Source organism: Melanotaenia boesemani, chromosome 16 (genome assembly GCF_017639745.1).
Source record: "Melanotaenia boesemani isolate fMelBoe1 chromosome 16, fMelBoe1.pri, whole genome shotgun sequence".
Classification (NCBI taxonomy): domain Eukaryota; kingdom Metazoa; phylum Chordata; class Actinopteri; order Atheriniformes; family Melanotaeniidae; genus Melanotaenia; species Melanotaenia boesemani.
The window spans coordinates 24,647,412-24,665,169 of record NC_055697.1 but is presented as its reverse complement, the minus strand read 5'-3'; the positions used below and the strand labels follow the sequence as shown (position 1 = coordinate 24,665,169).

Sequence of the window (17,758 nt, the reverse complement as noted above, 5' to 3'; positions counted from 1 at the left end):
TCGCCTCCAACTCAACAGCAGGTGTTGATGGACACTGTACAGAAATAAAAGACTGTTATCAGACCTTTTATTTAGCCTACACTTTAGTCCAGATGTTAACACTGATGCAGCTGTTTGCGTCTTTACCAAATAATCCATTAGTTCTGGACATGACAGAATTTATATATATATATATATATATATATAATTTTTTTTTTTTTTTTTTTTTTTGGATTCAATGTTTTGTCGAACCTGGTTGAGATAATATCTCCAGAAGAGAAGAGTGGGCATGCTGCTTTAATATTCATCACTGTGCTGGAGTAAGATTATTTTTTTATTAACAAAATACTATATTAGAAGTATTTAACATCTCTACACTCTCTGATTCCTGCTAACTCGCTGCATGGTTTTAGTGGTTCTGCAGAGTTCCTTGGTTAATATACACATTTGTACCATATTAATGGCATGTGTAGTAAAAAATCTGAATTTGACATTATCACCATGAATAAAGCTGATCTTGGGCATGTAGGCGCCTTGTCACAGTGGTGAACCACCAAAAACCACTTTATCATCCTTATTTGTGAAGATTCTGATATTTTCCAGCCTCATATTCAAAGGATGCTGCAGGATGACTCATATGACTTAACACACAATTAATCACTGTCGTTGCGTGGGGGTTGCGAACACCAACGCATCTTATCTTGGGGTCATGGCTCAAAAAGTTTGAAAACCTCTGCTCTAGATGGTTTTACACATTTGAAGGCGCAGGCTGATTTAATTATGTTGGATGAGTAATTATGTCAGTTATATTGGAAAAACCTTATTTTTACAATAGTTATATATACATTCTATGTTTATCTTCACATGAACCTAAAACTGTATCAGAACCTCTGCATGGGGAAACACCAAGTGCACATTCTACTATTTCTACCTCTTTCATCTAAATATCTGCATCCTGTCTATGAAATATCAACCCCCCTCACGTTTTGTTTTTTTGGGGTTTTTTTTTTTTTTTTTTTTTTTTTGAGGGGGTACTGCGGTGGGTCTTATATTTGAAATGTGCAAGATGCATGTGTTGCTTGTAACAGTAGAAATGGGGACAGAAGTGAGAGAAATGGAGTTTCACCTTGGTTATATCTAGTAAGAAAATGTCATGCTATTGAAATTAGGTTACTCGTTTTGTGCTGTATACCCACTCAGGTTTGTTTTGACATTTCATCATGAAGCAACCTTTTTTTTCTTTTTCAGCACGCTTGCTGCATACTGGATTTTTTTTAAAAACCAAAGCAAACAAACAAATAAACTCAAAAAAAAAAAAAAAACTCAACTAAATGGTTGTGTTTTGGTTTGTTAACATGTGAATCACTATGCCAAAGTATACCATCATATATGTTGATTTATCACACACAGATGGAAAAATAGTTATCTGTCATGGCTTGTGAAGCCAATTTAAAGCAGACACTGGAGACTGGTAATACTATAAATACTTACTGACGAGGATTGTGCAAGACAGATTTTCAGAGGATCTGGAAAAGTCCAAACTTGACAGGCAACATTAGACAAAAATCATATTCAATAAGAATTCAACAATAATAATATATTTATTTAATTTTTACATTTTCTCAAAGGGCCATATAAAGACTTCAGATTTTAAAAAATAAATTTCTTCCCATTTTTCTTGGGTCAGGCTTTAAAGGGTTAAATTGGGGTTTAAGCAGGGGTTGTTTAGCTCCATTCCTCTTGGTTTTCAGTCCTGCAGGTTTTAGATGTCTCCCAACCAGAGACGTCTGCAAGTACTTTTTGCAAGTTAGGTCACAAGTGCTATAGCTTAAGTTCAAGTCAAGCTGCAAGTCAGTTTAAGTTGTAATTCCAATCTGACACCTGCCGTCTGGTCTGCTTAGAAGACTACATTATAATATTTGAAGGAGTCATTGCCTGGAAATTATACTTTTTCATCATGTGTATTGGTGTTGGACCAAAGTGTTAACTTTCTTTTGAAGACGGTCGAGTTTTTCCGTCTGGGCCTTCTGTTCACAGCAGAACCTCCAACAAGGATAAACTCTTGAAAACGTGTGATTTTAATTTGCTCCTGGGATTTTGTCATCCCAGGAGGCCATTTGAATACCTCCATGCCTTAAATCACCTGCTCAGCCTGCCACAGTTGTCATTAGCAACAAGTTGTGTGAAGGTGTCAAAACGGCGCTCCCATGTCAACTGCTCGGTTGTCAGTTGCCAAAACCAGCATCAAAATGTTTTTTAATCTCCCTGTAGCGGCGGACCAAACTACCAGGGACAAATGGATTAAATTCATTTTTGGTAATAATGTACCTGCATCTCCGCCTGCTGTGCTCTATTTGTGCCTGAATCTTTCAGTAATTTGGGACAATTTCTGGCAAAGAGGCCATCAACCCTGCAGTTGGAAAGAGGGGCAATTCCAACTTTGAGCCGTTCACCATCAATGCAATTGGTAAGTGTCGCTACTAATATAAAGTCAGGCTCTTCTGTGTGTGAGACGTGAGTTAAGCTGACCCAGGTAATGCTAACACTAATGCTTCAAAAGAAACGCTTTCAGGGAAGTTAACACTTTGGTCCAACACTAATACACATGTTTTAACTTGAAAAAGTGCTATTTCCAGGTGATGATAAAATATTGTTTTTTTATCTGCCAAGGTGCATTTGTTTGAACCTACCTTGTTTAGCTTAAGGTTTACTGGGGGTTTAACTCCCCCAGTTGGCACTGTCACCCTCCGATTTTAATATAGGACCATTTAGTCACCTTCACCCCGTCACACTTTCATGTTACAGTGACTAACCTCTCCAGGTGTGTTTCAGTTTCAGTTTGCTGATCTCATTTTGGTCCCTTTTTAATTACATTTTTAATGCCCTAAAGTTACAGGCACTGCTGTCATAGATGTGTTCACAGGTACTATCAATGCTTTGATTTTGCGTGCACTTTGGACGCGTCTAGGTGACGTTACATTAGTGTCATGCAAAACAAATTGTTCACGCGTTTCAAATTGTAAGTCCAAGTCCAGTCTCAAGTCACTGGAAATGTGACTTAAGTGCGACTTGAGTCCAAGTCTTAAACTCACCTAATTCAAATTAAATGGCTCTCCACAACAGCTGATTGTCAAGTTCTGCCCAATAATATTGACCCATCAATCTGATTCAAGTGTGCTACAGCAGCAAACATCCAAAATCTGCAGGGCAGTAGTCATCGAGGACCAACTCTGGACACCCCTGGCTTAGGGTAATCAATAAAACTTTCTGATACACAGTGGCAGAAGTTCAAAATGGAAAAAAAAAAAACTAAACAAAGAAAAGCTTCTAGATTTTTTTTCCAATCAGGTGAGAAAACAACAGAGAAGTGTGTGCACATCAAGAGTTTTTCCACTCTTTGATTTGACCTTGGTTGGCAGCTAAGACCAGCACACATTGCAGAGACATCCTATTAAAGAATCTTTGTCTATTTTTTCCATTTCCTCTGTTCACATTTAGCTGCTGAGGTATCTCACTAACCACAAGCTTTTCTTTTTCAATAACCAAATTGACTTTCTGTTCACAAAACACAACTCATGTTTCTTTTGTGCATTGCTGTTGGCTTGAAGATTTGCATGTGAACTGTTCACTTCCTGAACATTTAGATAACTGCTTTTAATGCTGCTAACAAATGAACCTGCTTGTTATCTTTTTTATTTATTACAAATTCTTACTGAGATGGAGATTGTAAACAATAGTGAGACACCAGGTCAGGTGGGAAAAACAAACAGAAATAATATTCTAAATTTCTTCCCACAAAAATAATAACTTTTGAGTGGAGAAAGCATTCACACGCCCACTCAATAGGTGTTCTGCAAATTTCCACCACACATAAAACTATTTCTTACCTGGAAAACCCAAATTCTTATATAAAAATCTTTTTGTTGACCTCAGTTCTGTATTTAGTACCATTGGCCCATACAACCTCATCAAAAAACTAGGAAAGTACTCCTCTCTGTTTATGGAGTTTGGATTTTCTGTAGACCACAATAGACCACAGCAGGTCAGATTGGGTCCTAAAACCTCCTCCACATTCACTCAGCACCGACGTTCCTCAGGGCTGTTCTCAGCCCGAGCCTCTATTCCTCGGTCATTAGTGAGTGGAACCCCATTCACAGGTCTTCCACTGTGATTAAGTTTGTTAATGACACAAAAACAACAAAGTGACATATGGGGAAGAGGTCCAGGCACTGTCTGCATGGTGCACAGAAAATTACCTGAAGCTCAATACGGACAAAACCAAGGAGCTCATTGTTGACTTTAGGAAAAACAAAAAAGCTCATGCCACGCTATTCAATGATGGAAAGCTTCTGGAAAGGACCTCGTATTATAAATTCCTGGGGTTTCACATATCAGAAGACCTGACCTGGAGTCACAACACCACCAGCCTGAATAAAAATGTTCTGAAGCTTTCCACAGGAAGCTGAAAAATAACTGCTTTCCTAGATGTGCTGGAAAACGTTTAGTACCTCTGAAAGTATCCTTACCTATAAATGCACAATCTGGTTCTCCAGCTGCATTACAGTTGAGAGGAAAAGTCTGCAGAGGACTGTCAAAACAGCTCGGTCGACTGTTGGCTCTTCCCTCCCTTCTCTCAGTAACATATATCAGAGCGTCTCCACAGGCAGCCTCCCAGGATTTTGAAGGACCCTTGCACCCTGGACATTGTATGTTTAAGAGGCTGCCATCAGACAGGATGAAGTGTTTGAAGAAAAAACCCAAAGACTGCAGAACAGTTTTTATCTTGGAGCTGTGGACACTTGTGAACCCAGCTATTCACAATCTCTAATGATACAAAAATAACATATTTTTTCTTTCTTTCTTTTTTTTTTTTTACATCGTATTGTTTATACACAGGTTTGTGCCCAAACAGATTTGTATACACAGATGGCAGATTAACACTCTGCACTTTTAACAGGCTCTAAACACTAAATCATGTGCAATCATGAAAGAAATTAAAGAAATTGGTTTTAAGTATAAATACTCTCTTTGAGATGCATTTCCAGGCATGCAGTAGGAGTGACACAGACTGATGTGGGCTCTGTTAGCCTGTTAGTCTATTTGACCTTTTAAGCAGCTAAACAATTCCTGTAATTCTGAAATTCTCTGTGTACAAAAATTGCAAGTAAAATTTAACAAACTTTATGTGACCAATTTATTCTCTATTTTACAGGTAAACTGGCAAAATGAACTTAAGATTACAGTAAGTAATGTCAGTGATTCAGATCAAAGGAGGATTCTGTTAGCAGCTCTGAAATCCTTGATGTCAAAACCTCCTTAAAGCAATGACACACAACTTTCCAATCTCAAAACTCCATCTTTCGGACTAATATCACTATACACAATTTAAACACATTGAATGGCACTGTAAAATAACAAAATAATATCAGTTATATGTTAAATCAGTTATCTATCTGCAAAGTTCTTGTTTATTACAAAGTGAAACTATGAACCACCTCAGACCTTGGAAATCAGTCGAACATTCTGAACAATAACATGCTCTAGTAAATGTTTGGCAGTAAAATAAAACAAATGTTTAAACAAAAAGGCTTGAGAAACTAATCAGGTGTACTTCAGACTAAGTGGTCATACTTCTCTTTGGAGGCCAACGGGGGTTCTAAAATCCCAGATCAAAGATGGCTGAATCAGATCTGCAGCTGCAATGTTGCATGCTTTTACAATAGGAATGTATCGATTAAACTATATAAAATAGCATTTTTGGTGGTCTTTTGTCAGTCTTTCTGTTTGTTTGGTGTGTGAGAACCTGAAGGATAAACAGCCTGCTGAATGGATTCATGACAACACATGCATGTGTGTGCAGGACTGTGTCACTGCTGTTTGATCACAGCAAACTGAGAACAACTGTAGTACCACACTGGAGCTAACCAAAAAGGAAAGTATACACATGCATACAAACAACACACATAAATGCAGCAGTGTGTGTGTGATTCAATCAGCAAAATGGTACCAAATGGCAATGCAGAGGTTATGACATAAAAAATTACAAATGAGACAAAGAAAAGCTGGACAGGCAAAGATGGAAAGCTTGGTTGACCTTCATTTTTCCATTTGTTGAGAGACAGACATAGAGCCATAAATTTAAACAAGTCTTTCAAAATTTCAATATTCATAAATATTTCTGTGCAGCTGTGAGTTGATGAAAGTCACTTAACAAAGCAATGCAGTGTTTGTCGAAGTGTTGAAGGTCTGACATACTCTCAGTAGAGCGTTGATATGCAGCAGCAGATGTGCAAGTTTTCTAATCAAAGCAGAACATCTGCCAAGTAACATATTTGAGCTATTAACTGTAAAAAAATCAAAAAAGAGCAAAAAAAGTCTGTTAACAATTATTACTTTTCAAGTTACGTTTTGAAGAAAAAAAAGCAACAGTATTTGTTCACGTTTGTAATTTCTTATAAGTGACAAACTACTCTCATCAACATGTATATTATCTGTGAATCCAGAGTCTGATTCTTATTCCATCCTCATGGATATATGTATATATATATATATATATATATATATATATATACACCATGGGGACTTACATGTATTGCCATGCTACCATGAATATTTGGATTCTGATCTCTTTCCAGGGCACCAGAAATTATCATTTTGCATGGACATAGAGTGTGCTTTGGTATCAGTGCTTTCTGACAGCAGCAGATGCTGACAAAGCATTTTCAAACGTGGTTCAAGAGTTCTCATTTGAGAACATATAGAAAGTACCTAGAAGGGGGATTATGTGGGGAGGAGGAAAAGCCACAGCAGTTTGAATATTTAGTCTCAAGTTAAAAACCAGTAATAGACAAATTTAGTCATTTATTTGATCCAGTTTACAGTCTATTTGTTTATCTTTGCTTTTACTTTCTGTTTGGTTAGGTTCAGGAATCACAACTATATGATTAGGTTTAGGCACAGAAGCCCTTTTATTAGTTATGGTTATTCTTTGATTATGCCTAGAATAATACACAGCTTTACAACTTTTCATGGTGCTCAGAAATACACTTTGAACAATACACGCTGCCTGATCCAACTGTTTTCCTCTGCTTGGACTTGTGACACCAATAAGATGACACAAAGGTAGCATGGGTTGTCTAAGTGACTATGGGGTTGATATGTTTATTTATTGTCAACTAATCTTGGATTAATTAGTTACAGGTGTATAGCTTTGTTATTTGAAGACTATTACCACAGGAGGGCATAGTTTTACCAGATTAGTTTAATTTTTACCATTCTTTTTGTAGAGTCAATATTTATTTATTTGTAAGTTTTATTTATCCTTAGAGATGAAATGTTGGGGGAAAAAAAAGAAAAAACAACTACTCTTCATCAGCTTGTTGCCTGTCAATCCACTAATGGTCCATTCCATTTTAACTGAATTAAAATAATTTGCATGGACAAGAAAACAGTTGCATAATTAGCAATAATACAAGAATAATTTTTATCGATATTGTGCAGGCTGGCCAACTTAACACATCTAGCTTTTCACATTGGCATTTTACATAATACAATTAACTCAGTTTTTAGCACAAACATGGTAGTAAACATGTTAGCCCTGTTGAACTTTTCACATATAGTTTCTGTTTTATTAATGCAAAAAAAGACTTCCACCTCTAGTGCAGACTAGACACACTTTGTAACACTGGACTGGACCCACATAAGTTAATATCCTAGTGGTGCAAAGGGGTACTACAAAAAAATGATGTTCGTCCCATGACACAAGTGAAAGTTCAAGTCTACAATGACAAGTTTTTCTCTGAACACTTCACAAAAGACTTACTTATTGGACTAAAATGCATCCCATTTCACACCCCCTTCAGCATTGTTCTTCAATGTGCAGGTTCAATGATTGTGATCCTAATCAAATATGTTTTAAATCCATCCATCCATCCATCCATCCATTATCTTGACCGCTTATTCCATTTCGGGTCGCGGGTGAGCTGGAGCCTATCCCAGCATTTTAACAGGTGAGAGGCAGGGTACACCCTGGACAGGTCACCAGTCTGTCGCAGGGCCAACACAGATAGAGACAAACAACCATTCACACACACACTCACTCCTACGGAGAATTTAGAGTGTCCAATTAACCTAACATGCATGTCTTTGGACGGTGGGAGGAAGCCGGAGAACCCGGAGAGAACCCACGCATACACGGGGAGAACATGCAAACTCCACACAGAAAGGCCACCACCCTCAAGGTTCGAACCTCCCCCCAGCCGAGATTCGAACCGGCGACCTTCTTGCTGTGAGGCTGCGGTGCTAACCACCACACCACCGTGCAGCCCTTTTGTTTTAAATCTAATTGTTAATTGCTATTTAAATCAGTGATGTAATAATAGACTCCAAAGGAGCACAAACTCTTTTTAAAGCCCACCAAAAGTTATCAATAAATATGAACCTCACAAGGAGCTTCAAAACTAAAGTCCTCAGACTAATTACACCTGTCCTCCCATCTTTTCATCTACTCTGTTAATTTACACTTGCTTGATTTTTATTTTGAATTAAAACCATTTCATGACCTTCTTCACATTCATTTTTACCATCTTAGTGCCTCTCTTTCATTCTGAGCCAATGTGAACTTCATTGGACAAACAGCAAATAAACAATGCACCATTTTTTTTTTTTTACTTTTATTTTACCAGGTAGTCCCAGTGAATCTCTTTTTCATGGGGCCCTGTCCAAGACAGCAGCAGTCCAAATTCCATTACAGGCAACAATCATTAAATAAATAAAATAAAATAAAATAAATAAATAAAATGAAATAAAACATATAAAAGTATTTACATCACCACAGTTTGGAGACTGTATTCAAATTAATATTAATCTATTCATAATTAGGTTGAAGATCCAGGGCCATTTCCATCATTTGATTTCAAATTGAGTGTGTTCAGGCAGAAAGTTCGAAGAACAATAAATGAGAGACTGTCCAAACATTAGTGTGTGTGGAGTCTGTTTGACACATAGCTGTGACCCCTCTCAGCATGGTGTTACGTCTTCAGAGTCACAGTGCTATTGTGTCCTGATGTCTCACATTTCAACCGGCCAACATCATGAGCACACACACACTCACACACACACACACACACACACACACACACACACACACACACACACACACACACACACACACACACAGAGAGAGAGAGAGAGAGAGAGACTATTGGCCCAGGTGGTCAGTATTGTCTTTTGGGGGGAGGTGGGTGTCATGGTTTAAAGCATGGGAACTGCATGGCGCTTTCCATTACTCACTCAGTGGCCAGCAGTCAATGAGCACTTACACACCCTCACACGCATATGCACACTCTTTAAATTTACTTTTTAAAATGCTAGTTATATATTTTTTTATGTATAAAAAAAGTAACTTTTAAGCCTGGAAATGCTATTTAAGTATGATTATTTTCTTTACTGACCAAACTACTTATTTTGGTCTGTCCTCAAAAGTTACGGCTCATTTGTTCATACTCAATCCATATGATTCATAATTCTGGTGAAACACCACCCCTGTAAGGAGCATGAAGGAAACATTCCTCATTTAAGTGTTTCCACATTGGAGCAGCCGTCATTGTTTAGTAGTTGATTGTTTGATAAAGCAGAAAGTCTACATATGGAGTGATGTTGGATGGAGCTGTAAAGAGCTGCGTTGTCCACAACAGGCCATTATGAGACTTAAGATCAAGCGTTACATATCAGGACCATGACTACGCTTTGCTCACTTCCTGGTTGGGTTTAATTTATAAGTTTCAAAATGATGTCATTTTGAAACAAAATACATTCATTTTATAAGATGATTTAACCCCATGGAAGACAAGTAGCCGAATTCTGCACACAAAACCTAATGACCAAACAATGGTCATTTACCAGTTGGCTTTGTGGCTACTGGCAAGTTCTTTGAAAGTAATTACAGACTGTATAAACAACAGGGGCACATTTTTGACAGGATAGTCTCTGTTTGTCAGATACTGGTCACAGTTTCATTTGGTCACATTAAAAACTGAGATTGACATGACAGAGGGACAGTTTTCTTACAGCTTTGTGTCATATTGTCATAATATTTTTATTAGTCTTTAATTGTCTGAATATATAATATTACACTTTTAAATGCTATAAGGGGAATCCAACATATTATCGTATCAATAAATAAATGATTAAAAACCTAATAAAACTATGATACATGTTTTTTTACTGCAATAATTAAGTTTTCAAAAGTATTTAATCCACTTGCCATTAGATGTGTAAATATCTCTGATGTTGCATGCTGAGGAAGCAGGTTAAGGATAGCTCATTCAAAAGACCAGTGTTGTTAAATTGGACCCTAATGTTTGTGTCAGTGAGTAAGACGTTGCTCACGCTAAGGAAAATATGAGAACTTCTAGCCCATTGCATGACTGTGGAAATGAGCAACAGGTTTATAATCAGCACTAGCTTCTTCCTACCACCATACACAACTGAACACAGGAAATATTTTCTATCAAACTACATAACTCCTCACTCTGACTCTCATTCATTTATTTGAGAAATTAATTTGCACAATAATTCATTATTATGCAATATATTATTTTGTACACTGTTTTGCTTGTTTGTTTTTTCTTCACTGTCTTAACTGTTTGGACAAAACCGAACTATATTTTTCTGAAGTTTCTGTAAATTTTATGGAGGAAAGATCAAAGTGTGAAATAACACACTAAGTGTGACACTGATTGTAATTGCCTGTTCGCTCAAAGGCTTCATCTCCATGCAGGCTAGGACTCCAATACAGAGTCTATCTTTGTGGCCTTATTTTAATTTCAGAAGCTGTCTGAAGACAAATAGCAACTCAACTTTTTGATGTTTTGTAACCAAGAGTATTCTGATATTTTTAAAATGTTCTTACTTGCCAACTGAAGACTAAGAGTTTCATTAATATTAATGCTGTCCTCTGGCTTTTTTGCAAAGGTTTCCACTTCTGCTCTTTCAGCTAAGTCATCCATCCATCCATCCATTTTCTATACTGCTTAGTCCAATGCAGGGTCTTGGTGGAAGCCAGAGCCTAGCCATGTAAAAAGCAGTGAGAGGGAGGGTACATCCTGTACAGATCACCAGTCCATCGCAGGGCCTCTGCTGAGTCACATGTTTTCAGTGTTTCATTTCCTACCTGGACGCCCCTCTGAGATAACACATTAAGTGCATTGATGAAGATTAAAGAAGTTTTTTTTTTATGCAACAAACAAAATTTCTTTTGGTAACTCTCATCTGAAAGTCAAATAAATATACACCATAAAATTTTATAAATTTAATTAATTTGAAACACACATCAATAATGAAAACACTAAAACAGAAAACAAATTGGTAAGAGACACTAAAAGTAAAGTTAATTTAAAAAATTAAATTAAAAGTGGGTGTGCATATATTTGCAGTAAAAAAAAATCAAAATAAACATTGATGTGGTTAATACTTTACTGATGATGATGCTTTTTACATATGTTAATAAGCAGATAATGTTCAGTTAAGTAAAACACCACAGTACAAAAAAAGATTGATACATTTTATGATCAAACTGAAATATAAATCATCTCGTCTGATTTTGTTTGCCCATCTCAACAAAAATTACCTCTGGCCATCAGTTTGCGTGCTCAGTTACTTTAAATAGTTGGGAGGCACTACAATGTAATTTACAACCCTTTCCCCCCAAATGTGCATAATGGTTTCTACTGTAGTGACTAATCTGTTTTTACCCTCAGACTCCTTGAAGGCACCTAAATGACACCATAAAACTCTGCAAGGTTTCAGTCATCCAGCAACTCCCAACAGTGATTCACCCCTTTAGGGGAATATGTTGTAGAGGGACCAGGCAAACACAGACATCAGTTTTGTAAAAACGAGGAACACTTTAATACACTTGAATGAAACTACCATACAGAAAGCTCTTCTCTGTCTTATAATGTCCTCTCTGTAAACTTAGATGTGGTAACTGATGAGATGAGCATTTAGTGATAATAGGTGAATGCTAACATCAGCATGCTAACATTTTTAAGCTGCCAATATTAGCATGCTACACACACAAAAAAAGCACGAGTCAAAGTGGTTACTTTGGTAGTTTTGAACAAAGTTATTATGACAGATTATCACTAACAACTGAAAAAACATTGATACAAGTTACATGCAGTAAGTGAAGATTTCCTTTGCCGTTTTTACCTCTTTTGTACAGAATCTAATCTAGTACAACTATATATATCTATATATATCTTTCTTTATTTGAGCAGAGTTTTGCAAAACAAATTTTGACAAGTACATCAGCTTTATAATCCAAAAAAAAAAAGAAAAAATAATAATAAACACAAAACTTGCCCAAATGGAGTAGACCGAAGCAGAATGCTTATAGATGTCTACCCCTAGCAGCACATTCAGTATTATTGCCAAAAGTAGCGGCTTCTTTTTTTTTTTTTTTTTTCTGCAATGGTATCGAACTACAGCAACATTTATATATGAGAGAAAACATCACATTTCAGCAGTGGTAATATAGTATGATACATGTGTATTTTCAAGTATCAGCAAAGGTTAGAGACATCTTTTAAGATGACTAGAAACATCAGACACTTCAATAGACCGTATGTAATTCTAAAGACACACAACAATTGGGTTGTATTGTAAGATGAGGTTCATGAGTTAAGTTAATTGGGCTCCAGATATATATATTTGTCAAGAAGATATTTTTTATATCTTCTTTTGAAAATATAAATAGAACTGGATTGTTTTAATTCCTCACCCAGTTGATTCCATATTCTTACTCCTTGAACAGATATGCAATGGCTCTTAATATTTGTTCTTATCTTGTCGGGTACAAAAACATTTTTTTGTCTTAGGTTATATTGACTTTCCCTTTGAGTGAAGAGCCCCTGTATACAAGGAGGAAGAATATTATTAAATGCTTTGAACATAACTATTGCCGTTCTAAATTCAACAAGTTCAGTGAATTTTAGAATTTCCAGTCGGCTAAAAATGGGATTTGTGGGAGCATAATAACCAGCCTTATCTATGACTCTTATTGCCTTCTTTTGTAGTAGGAAAATCGGATCTGTGTTTGTTTTGTAGGTATTGCCCCATATTTCTGTGCCATAATTTATATATGGAAGAAATAAGCTATTATATAAAAGTTTTAATGAGTTTCGATTTAGATAATATTTAGTCTTTCCCAAAGTGGCGACAACTTTGGCAAGCTTGTTCTGAAGAATACGTAGGTGCTCTTTCCAATTCAGATTTTCATCAATATACACTCCCAAAAATTTTGTTACAGTCACTCTTTCAATGTTTACATTGTCTATATTAATACTAATTACTCCATTATTCTTCTTATTACCAAATATCATATATTTAGTTTTATTTAAATTCATAGAGAGCCTGTTTAAATCAAACCATTGTTTTATTTTTCTTAACCCTTCTTCAACGGTATGCATAAGTTTAGATAAATCCTTCCCTGAACAATGAAGACTGGTATCATCTGCAAAGAGTAAACAGCTCAACTGATCCATTATGTCACCAACATCATTGATATACATAATGAACAGTTTAGGCCCTAAAACAGAGCCCTGTGGTACTCCATGTGTTATTGCTCTATGTTCAGAATTGACATTATTTATATGCACATATTGGTGCCTACCTGTGAGATAACTTTTAAGCCATGCTAATGCTATACCCCTGACACCATATCGTTCCATCTTATTTAAAGGTATATTATGGTCAATAGTGTCGAATGCCTTGGACAGGTCAATAAAAACACCAACCGTGTGTTCCTTGTTATCAATTGCTGTGGATATAGATTCCACAAGCTCCATAATAGCCATGGATGTAGACCTGTTTGACCTAAAGCCGTACTGATGCTCCTTTAATATGTTATGTTTGTCGATGAACTTGTCTAACCTAATAGCAAACAATTTTTCTAGGATCTTAGATAGCTGAGGTAGAAGAGATATGGGTCTGTAATTATTAAAGATATGCTTGTCACCGGCTTTATGGATTGGAATAACCTTTGCAGTTTTCATTCCGTTTGGGAATGTGCCCATTGAAAAGGACAGATTGCAAATATATGTAAATGGAGAAACTATGCCTCCAATGATGTTCTTCACCAGGTCCATATCCATGTCAAAACAATCTGAGGATTTCTTATTTTTGAATTGTGATACAATGCTTTCTATTTCAATTTCACTTGTACTGTTTAAGAAGAAGGAATTTAGATTTGAATTTATGCACATTTGAGCTGGATCCGATTTACTAGTTTGTGGGATTTTATTTGCCAGACTTGGGCCAACATTGGTGAAGAAGTCATTAAAAGCATTTGCAATCTCCTTTGCATTTTTTAATATTGCACCATCCCAAACAAAATGGTTGGGGAGACTATGTTTTTTCTTACCATTTCTAATTATGTAGTTCAATAAATTCCATATACCTTTAATATTATTCTTTTGTTGTTCTAATAGTGTATGATAATAGTGTTTTTCATTGGCTCTAATGATATTTATTAATCTATTTTTATAAACCTTATATCTATGTTCATTTTCGTTGGTTCTGAATTTTAAGAAATTTCGGTATAATTGATTTTTCTTTTTACAAGCATTTATTATTCCCTTTGTGAACCATGGTTTACTTTTTTGTTTTTTCTGTGATATTATACGTTGTAGGCAGTGTTTATCATATAGAGTTATTAATTTTGAATTAAATGTTTCAAAGGCCTCGTCAGGATTACTAGAAGAATAAACCTCATCCCATGACTGCTGGTCTAAATCTGCCTTGAGTGCAGCAATTGCTTCCGATGTTAGAAGCCTTGTCATTCTGAGATTAGATGGTTTGGTTGTACTGTTTTGTTTGCCGAGGAGGTCATAAAACACACTAAAGATGGGGAGATGATCCGTGATGTCAGTTATTAATAATCCAGATGTTATATATGTTGTCAACTGATTTGTAAATATATTGTCAATGAGTGTGGCTGTATCTTTTGTTATTCGAGTTGGTTTCACAATAAGTGGTATGAAAGTATTACTATAGACAGTAGACATAAAATCTGTTGTTTTAAGATTATTTTGAGGGTTAAGGATATTTACGTTGAAATCTCCACATACAATATGAACCTTGTTTGTGTTACCTAACAAAGCATCTATTTTTTTATTAAATAAATCAAGATTTGAACCAGGTGACCTATACAAACAACTAATCAGAATATTTTTAGATTTTTCAACCTGTATTTCCACAGTCAAGCATTCTAGAAGATCATCCACACACATAGTTTTTTTATTTACCACCTTACACTTCATATTTTCATCAACATAAAAAGCAACCCCTCCACCTCTTTTGTTTTCCCTGTTCAACGTATAAAGCTCATATCCTTCTAATTCTATATCGGATTCTTTTTCATCTTCTAACCATGTTTCAGTAACTGCAATGACGCTAAATTGATTAAACTGCATTAAATAATTCTTAATTTTTGTATAGTTTTTATGTAAGCTTCTACTATTAAAATGAATCAATGTAAAGGCACTCTCAGTGTTAATACATTTAAATTGGTCATCTGTGTAGTATTTGCATTCATTAGTAATATTTTCTGACTACATTTATGGGTCTGAGTTCATCCCTTAAATATCACAATCACCACAAAATCTCCAGTATCACCAGCAAACTGAACACAGCTCCAAACTGTGTCGTGCACAGACAGAAAACAATGAAGAAGCTGTGGTATAACAGAAACAGCAGATATTTAGTCATTCACACATATTTTCCCACACTCAGAAGGATTGATTAGTATTGATCATATGTAAATGAAATTGTTTGCCTCACTTTTGTCCGTCTCTATTGATTTCTGCCTTCTTTGTCTTCTACATCCTGCAGCTGCCAGAGCTCGGGTCAGAGTTGTGTTGCTTTCAGGAACCTGATGCTGGAATGAAGCACTGTAGGCCTGCTACAACCACCCGTAAAAACCTCAGCCTCCACTGTGCAAAGGTATTACAGTCTGCACACCACAATATGTGAGCAACATGCCATAAATAAAAAAAAAAATATATAGTCATATGATATTATATAGCCTATACTGCTTATTCCAATTCAGGGTCACTGGGAAGTTGGAGCCTATCCCAGCAATTAGCAGGCAAGAGGCAGGGTGCACACTGGACAGGTCACCAGTCCATCCCAGGGGTCATGTGATATTATTTATTTATTTATTATCAAAAATGTCGAAGAACAACAATGTTTTGACTCAAAATAAATACCATCCATTACACACAGCTGTGAGTGGTGCCTGTGAACTTGTAGTTTTATAGACATTGTGCATTTATGTTTAATTTAGATTGGCAGGTTATTTGTCCGCATAACCAGTTTTTACCACAAGCTTAAGTTTTTTTCATGTCTATTCTTTACATCTTTCTCTGCAAGGTTTGTATTGGACAAGAACCACCTTCTAGACATTTGACATCCAATCAACAGAAAGGTGCAAACCATTTAACTGCAGCAGTATGCATCAGTATGCCACTGTCAGCACAGTGGCAAGGGGCAGTGTCCTCATATATATTAAGTTAAACTAATAAAAATTAACACGTGCTACATACCACACACAAAAAAGTGGAGGTAGATAACAGACATGAGCCACTGCATTTTATCAGAAAATGTCCTCATTTAACAAAATGAAGATTTTTCCAGAAGCAATATCTGTCTCAGATAAATCTTGCTATAATAAAGTTTTATAATGATTCATAACTGCAGTACTAGGGTACTTGATGTGCTCTACTTTCATGTCAGCAGTCATGTTTTGAGTGTAGGCTCAGTTTCGTCCAAATTGTGAATGTCTAGTGTCAATATTGAGCTGTTTGTGTGTAGAAGGGGGGCAGCACATGAGGTAAAATAGGAAAGAAGGGTGGTTAAGCCAGAATAACAAGCAGATCTGACTATCATTTCTGTAATGGTTCTTACTATTTTTATATCTTTAACTTTGATTTTTGTTCACCATACGGAAGTATACAAAGCTGAAGAGGGTTATTTGACAGACAGGGGGCGACAGAGAATTATTAATAAAGCAGACAAAACACGCCCCGCGGTTGGTTGGGCGTGTCTAGCTTTGCTAGAAAAGAGTGAGAAGAAGAGAGAAGGAAGGAAACCCAGAGCAGACAAAGAGCAGGCTGGAGTTTGTTTACCTCCTCTGGTACAGTTTCCACTCGGACGAGGCGGATAATTCAACCACCACTGCAAAATTTTGAGCCCTTGTTTTTACATACTTTGGGATTAATCGTTTTATTTTTGTGTACGTTTCTATCACTTCCTTCACGTTGATCTCATTGGACCTTACCTTGTCTTATAAAACTTGTTGGCGATGTCTCGTTACTAATATGCATCGTCCGTCCAGGTGAGTGAGGACATAGCCAAAAGGAGTGCGTGTGTATATGTGTGTGTGCGCGTGCTATTTGTTTGCGGCTATTTTACAGTAGTGTTGAGCCGCCGCGCCATGCCGGTATGACATCTGTCACGCTGCAGACACAGATAACTTATAGGTCTAAAGTTTAATTACGCTGTTTTTGTAAACCGGTAAATTGAAAACTTAATTAACTTGGCTTTACAGTTTAAATACTCTGCCTTCTAATTTAATAACATTGTAGTGTGTTAGTTTAGATTTCATGACAAGGTTCTTAAAAATGCTGTTATCGTGTTTTCTTCTTGCATTATTCCAAATGTCCTAAAATAATTAACATTTTACAGTTGGATTATGTATCAAAGCCACGGTTCTGTT

General features: G+C 36.3%; 1 protein-coding gene across 1 annotated transcript in view; it reads left to right on the top strand.

Moving 5' to 3' along the window:
- The first annotated feature begins 17,140 nt into the window (after nucleotides 1-17,140).
- Nucleotides 17,141-17,758, top strand: part of LOC121655339 — a 31,994-nt gene continuing 31,376 nt past the window's right edge. The window contains exon 1 of the mRNA XM_042009910.1: nucleotides 17,141-17,377. Coding sequence (XP_041865844.1) covers nucleotides 17,361-17,377 — 17 coding nt within the window. The 5' untranslated portion in view covers nucleotides 17,141-17,360. The remainder of the gene's footprint in view (nucleotides 17,378-17,758) is intronic.